The 6,830-nt window shown below is 40.9% G+C and overlaps 1 protein-coding gene across 1 annotated transcript; it reads right to left on the bottom strand.

Moving 5' to 3' along the window:
- Positions 1 to 262: 262 nt before the first annotated feature.
- LOC139415066 (myristoylated alanine-rich C-kinase substrate-like) lies at positions 263 to 3,661 on the bottom strand. The gene is made up of 2 exons (XM_071162829.1): positions 3,282 to 3,661; positions 263 to 2,115 (listed from the first exon to the last, which is right to left on the bottom strand). Exons 1-2 carry the CDS (start codon positions 3,375 to 3,377, stop codon positions 1,426 to 1,428), a joined length of 786 nt encoding a protein of 261 aa, XP_071018930.1. The 5' UTR covers positions 3,378 to 3,661; the 3' UTR covers positions 263 to 1,425.
- Between the last annotated feature and the right edge of the window lie 3,169 nt (positions 3,662 to 6,830).

Here is a 6,830-nt window from a genome sequence, read left to right on the forward strand (position 1 = left end):
TTGTATATGACCGAGGGGCATTGACACTGGCTTTGATCAGCAAAACCATCTCGGTGTTGTTGCTTAAGGCAAGGTGCTTTTGCAAACATACCTAAACTTTTGAGTATGTAGAAAAAGCAGTTAGCCTGAATACACTACTGTTAACACACTTGTATCCAATGATGACAAGTCTTCACTTCGCTGTTGAAATTACTCAATTTACGACCTCCATCTTTACAGTTAACTGAACAGAAATGGGTTAAATGAAAACACAGATGCTGCACAAATTTTATTCACATTTATTTTTGCTTTTAGTGTGCTCACAGAAAATTAGAACACCTTAAGCAGGAGTTTAATAGCAATTTTTGTAAGCAAAGTTACATTCCATCTAAGTCAAATTGGTAAAACCTTCTCCAGTATTTACAAAAGAAAAGAAAGAGACAAGATGCTACACAAACATTGCATCTGATAGAGATTCCTTAATTCGTCAAAGACCACTGAAAAGCATTGTCTGCTGTAATCAAAACATACCACAGTATATAAACAGTAACCATTCCACTTGTCACAGCTTGGTTGAGTTCAAAATTGCTTAAAAGGTCTTCCAGGATGAATTTGTTTTCGTTATCTTACAAAAATGAGCGGGTGGAAAAAGAGCTGCAAACTTCATGTGCTTCTTGAGATCAAGATTTCATTTGTACAATAATCACAGTTAAAAACACCCCGCCTATACATACTTACACTTTATTAAGGTCATAAAACCAGCAATAAACAATAAAGCCTATACAACTTGTATTTCTACTGAATCACTGACTGGTACAGCTAATGAGAAGTGAAAAGCTCCTATGATTTATTTTAAATGACTTCCTAAACCTAGCTCTGGGAATTTAATATTTTGTCTCATAGTAAAAATGACTTAGTGTTGTAAATCGCATGGTACTCTCGTGGTACACAGGTGTTGGTCTTTTCATTCAAATTTTTTAAGATTACTCTTTACATCAGTCTGTGGCACAATTGTGCCACCTTCTATTCCATCCCCTGCCCACCCCAAAATCCCCTTCATTTACAACTCAACTTTTCCCCACCTCCTTCATACCATGGGGATGTCCATACATTTTGACAAGTTTACATTTTGTATAAAAATGCAAAAACAAAACATGTAATACTGATGCAAAAAATATATGGCAGAGCGTGGATGTATTTTTCTGTAGTTTTACATTTAAGCCACCCACCTCTGCCCGTTGGAATGGTAGTAACAATGGACCGAGATAGGTTTGTGGAGGGGGAAGGGAAAACCAAAAAAAGGAAAGCTTTAAAATATCCCTGGTTGTAGACAAGTTCTCCAAAGCCATCAACTGGCACCACTCCAACATACAAACAGGGAAATGTTCTTTGATTATCTTTTTTTCTCCTTTTTAATTTATTCTGTTTTGCTCTGAGTTTCCAGCTTTACTCAACAGCGGCCTCTGCAGTAACGGGGGCTTCTGGACTGGATGCAGCCTCTGTTGCAGGTGCAGCCTCCTCCGAGATGGGTGCTTCCTCTGCAGCAGCAGGCTCAGCTGGCTTTTCTTCTGCCTTTGGCTCCTCAGTGGCTTGGGCTACCCTGGCCTCCTCAGCGGGGGCTGCTGCTGTTTCCTCAGGCTTGGCCTCTGCAGGGCTAGCTGCTTCCTTGGCCTCCTCTTCAGCAGCAGCAGGTGCAGCCTCTCCCTCAGCAGGCTTGGCCTCCTCACCCTCTGCCGTGACCTCTGGGGCCTCGGCTGTCTCAGCCTTGGCCTCCTCAGTGGACGCAGCAGCCTCCTCACCCTCTGCCCCATCGCCAGTCTCCTTTTTGGTTTTCTTGAAGGAGAAGCCACTGAGCTTGAAGGACTTTTTGAATGAGAAGCGCTTCTTCTTCTTTTTGGGGGTCTCATTGCTGGTTGAAGCCGTGGCTCCCTCCGGCTTGGTGGCCTCACCCTCAGCTGCTGGAGACACAGTCTCTGCATTCTCGGTCTTCACCCCATCTACTGCCGCCACTTCTGCAGGCGCAGCCTCCTCTTTTGGAGCCTCCTCAGCTGTGGTGCTGCCATTGGCCTGCACCTCCTTGCCTGACTCGGCAGCTGCAGGAGAGGCATCCCCATTCACTTTCACATGGCCATTTTCCTAAAGAGAAATTGAAGTCTTATCATACAAGTAACAAACGTGGAAATATAATGTGTGGCGTGGACCATTGCCACACAGTTACACAAGGGGCAGTAGACACCACAAATTCAACTGAGACAAAAGCATATAGCCTCATCTCAAGTTTTTACCTGTTTAGTATCACTGGGCTTTTTGGCACGTGCGGCGGTAATTACTTTGCGAGTTAAGAATTCAATTTTTTTTTTGTGATTCATGATTGAAACATTTTCCCACTAATCACAAGCGAGAATGAGCTGATTCTAGCAATGACGGAGGCAATGTTTCGGGTGTTTCACTAGGGGGCGATGCGCCTCTGCCAGTCTCTCCAATACCGAAGCACCAACGCAAAGCAGCTGCTCATTAAAACAGCAGATGCTCATTAATACACCCGACTACGCAGAGCAACGTCTAGATGGATATCTCAAACTACACAGAACCTTCAAACAATCATATTTTTGTTGTTGCAATATCGCGTTCATAAACACCACCCTTTCCAACACTTAGTATAAGATCTACAGGACGGGCGCATTAATCGAATGTGGCTCCGCTGCCTTCAGTGTCATAGTAACCATCCCTGTTCTCTACACGAGCATCTAACAAAAGGCGAGGTGATGTTAGCTAGACCGTGGCAAGCCATTGTTGGCGTCGTGCATCTCCCCCATTCACTTACCGATAGCATCAAGTTACTACATTTGTGCTCAGTTTTGAATATGATTTTGATTCAAAATATTACCGATCCAATTGCCATTTAGCAATTCATGGCCACCTATGGACCGACCCTACAATGTGATACCAATTCCCAAAGTCTCACAATCAGACATTTCAAACAAAGGCTGTGGATTTTAACGGTGTGGAAATCCCCACATCGCAAATGAATCAATGAAAACGAGTTTAATTTACAGCATTTGTATGCACATAATTATCCAAATCAGTTTGACTTAATATATTTTTTAGAAATTACATTTCAACTCAATGATCAAATAGTACTGATTATATAGAACATGTAATCTTGTGAATCAATGTTTTCCCATCGTGGTCGTTTGCTCCAACAGCCCGGCGTGCGTCTCCATAAGTGCCCACAATAACGCAGAGAAAACTTTTACGCAAACCAACCGTATACATATATTTCATTTAACAAACGCAATTACCTGTCCATTGGTCTTGGTTGGTGAAGCGGCAGCCTCTCCAGGCTTTTCAACCGCGGTTTCGCCATTTGCAGCTGTCTTGGAGAATTGCGCTCCCATGCTTTCGCTCCAACAAAGAAACTCAACAGATCCAAAAAAACGAACAAAGACCACTAGCCTCTTTTTTAAACGCAAGCTCTTTGCGAAGGTTCCTCTTTGAAAAGTTTACTGGAGAAGCAATCAAAGTCCAGTCGCAGTGAACAAAATGGGAAAATGTCAGAAAACCTGCCAACTGAAGAGAAGTAATAAAAAATCCCAGATTTGTGGCTTTCGCTGTAGACAGGGTGGAAAATGGAGAAATTTCCCTTGTTGCTAATAAGATGCGGAGTCCAACGCCCAAGTACACAGATGAATGAGCATTCCAAGCGATGACGGCATCCGCGCTCAGATACAGCCAATCAGAGTCCTCACACAGAGAGTGGGCAAGGCTTAAAAACGAGTGAAACAATGGATTTTTTTCAGATTGTAACAAATATGAAAAAAATAATCTTGTCGCGGCAACACATTTTACTTTCAAAATCACAAAATTAAAAAAAGTCGACCGAGAAGGTAATTTGGCCAATTATGGTGCATACAGAGGTTTGAAATACGTTTTAATCACTCATAACAAAGTCATACCTAATTATTGATTAATAATGATCCATTTGTTAGGGTGACATTATTGTTTGTAACAATTTAATCTCAATTATGTAATGTGAATATGAGGAATCGGCATTTGCATTAGGCAGAAATTGGTGTTTGGCTTTTTGGCTCGGTGAGCTCGAGCAGCCACCGCTTTCAGAACGTGCTCTGAATACAGCCAGATTCACTTGAAACAGACAGTGTTCATAGAAGGTATATTTAGTGGCGGCTGTTTTTCATATTGAAAAAATACTGCTTATGTGAGACAATCAAATATTGATAAAATGCACATTTCAAGCCTTTGCCATCTTGTAAGGAATTAATCTCAAATCACAATATGAACCACATTTAAGTTACGTTTATATATTTTTTGTAATTTAAGATGTTTATTTTTAATAAAGATACCGTCGAATGGATTGCATCATTCTATGTATTCTACAGTATACAAAACGTCAGTTAGGATATTAATAATGAGCAATTATGGTGCAGTTTTCCCCTCAATGCACACCGTGTGTATACACAATACATTGATTGAACGAATAATATTTTAGTGTCCCGTTATGCCTACCAAACGAAACGAGAGGGAGGGGCGACAGGCTTAAATTAAAGCTATATAAAATGCAATAGCCTTGGCTACTGAATACATGTTTAAAGTCAAGAGGTTTCAAAAACGTTGCTGTGGAAATTCTCAAATGTCTTGACAACATGGTCTAACTGTACTTTTCCCTCATTGATTGCAATACTTATTGCATGGCAGTGATATATGTGTATGTAGTCTATGGAAATAATCGTATTTGGATTTATTGAGCACATTTTTTTCTCAACTCAAACATTCAGTGTTCTCCTATTGTCTTGTCGCTCGGAATCATCATGTTTCCATGGTAATCTGACCGGTTTAACTGAGGTCAAAGCTTCAAGGAGAGGCGAGTAGTAGACTTGCACAAAGCTTTCAGCACACCGCCAGCGTCTCAGCAGAGTAGTGTCATTCGAACGCGGTATGCAAAACTCCACGGAATCTTGAGGAGGGTGAATGAGAGAACTCGTTATTGAGCGCACTAGAGCACAAATGCTGGGTGGTGACTTGTATTTTCGTAAAGTTAGGTCTTCGGATATTTAATTACAGTCAGCGGCCGTGTTCGAGATAATCAAAACTTAATGCATGATGGGTAAATTGTGACTGACTGATGTACAAGTAATAATGAGTAGTTATTTATGACGCAATTTTATTTGTAGATCTGTCAGTCGGCTGTCGCCTGCACAGTCGGCTGCAATGTCAAACAAGCCCAATGAGAAGGACATGACGCTGCGATTCAATTGTCAAAAGTGGAGAGACTGACTGCAATGTAAGGCTAAATCATTCAGGGGATCTACTTTGCTGAGGACACCCCTAGTTGACTGATTGCGGAAGTTGCATACTTTTGGCATTATGCACAACTTTTTGGAGACTAATTTGGAACCTAAGTGGTCACCATTCTGCTTTTCTTCTCTGCTTTTCCAAGACACATTAGCTGGACTGAAATAATACTTTTACTGTATTGAAAACCTAGTTAAATATATGTTCTCTTGAAGTATGTTAGAGATGATTATTAAGTGAACTTAGAAGATAAAGTTAAACCTTGATGTGTTTTTGCCTTACTTTGCAAACCCTATTGGTTTGTGTAAGCATCCAGAAATATTATGCATGATTTGATTTATCACTAGTGTGTATGTATGTCTGTCTTTCTGTCTTGCATTCATTTTGCAAGTTGCCATATTTCCATTGTGAAGATGTGTGGTAACAAAAGCACAGTAAAGATGACCATCTCCTATTCACACTTCCCTGTCTGGCCATGGTTCTGCAAAATAGTTTGTCCACAGTTTCATAGTTGTGGTGTTACACAAACACACACACACATTCCCCAAGTTGGACAAATAGCTTATGGCACTTTGCTTATTTCACTTATCTGAGAGATAGGAATGGTGACACATGATGGGTGAAGACTTTCTCCTCTCAGGTGACAGGTCAGGGGCAAAGAGCCTTTCAGGGTCAGTGATAAAACTGATAGCCATTCTCTCTCCCTGCACATTCCTTTCTCAACAGCTCCCCTTGGAAGAATTCTGATAAAATATCCTCTGTGTACAACGTAGAACACCAAATAATGCATACCCGCTAATGATCAAAATCCAGAAAAGAGCCGTTAAATTCTACAACCACCTAAAAGGAAGTGATTCCCAAACCTTCCATAACAAAGCCATCACCTACAGAGAGATGAACCTGGAGAAGAGTCCCGTAAGCAAGCTGGTCCTGGGGCTCTGTTCACAAACACAAACACACCCCACAGAGCCCCAGGACAGGAACACAATTAGACCCAACCAAATCATGAGAAAACAAAAAGATAATTACTTGACACATTAGAAAAAAATAATTAATTCCTGACCACATTGACAGACCCAAACCTAAGGAAAGCTTTGACTATGTACAGACTCAGTGAGCATAGCCTTGCTATTGAGAAAGGCCACTGTAGTCAGACCTGGTTCTCAAGAGCAGAGAGGCTATGTGCACACTGCCCACAAAATGAGGTGTAAACTGAGCTGCACTTCCTATCCTCCTGCCCAAAGTATGCCCATATTAGAGACACATATTTCCCTCAGATTACACAGATCCACAAAGAATTTGAAAACAAACCCAATTTTAATAAACTCCATCTACTGGGTGAAACATCACAGTGTGTGCCATCACAGCAGCAATATTTGTGACCTGTTGCCACAAGAAAAGGTCAACCAGTGAAGAACAAACACCATTGTAAATACAACCCATATGTATGCTAATTTATTTTCCCTTTTGTACTTTAATTTGTAAATCGTTACAACACTATTTAAATATCTAATATGACATTTGTAATGTCTTTATTA

The sequence above is a fragment of the Oncorhynchus clarkii genome, chromosome 8 (genome assembly GCF_045791955.1).
Source record: "Oncorhynchus clarkii lewisi isolate Uvic-CL-2024 chromosome 8, UVic_Ocla_1.0, whole genome shotgun sequence".
Classification (NCBI taxonomy): Eukaryota; Metazoa; Chordata; class Actinopteri; order Salmoniformes; family Salmonidae; genus Oncorhynchus; species Oncorhynchus clarkii.

Bases quoted from the DNA above. Each gene is read 5' to 3' on its own strand.
- LOC139415066 (XM_071162829.1), bottom strand. From the start codon at position 3,377: ATGGGAGCGCAATTCTCCAAGACAGCTGCAAATGGCGAAACCGCGGTT. The intron at 2,116-3,281 runs GTAATTGCGTTT...ATTTCTCTTTAG, and splicing joins CAACCAAGACCAATGGACAG to GAAAATGGCCATGTGAAAGT.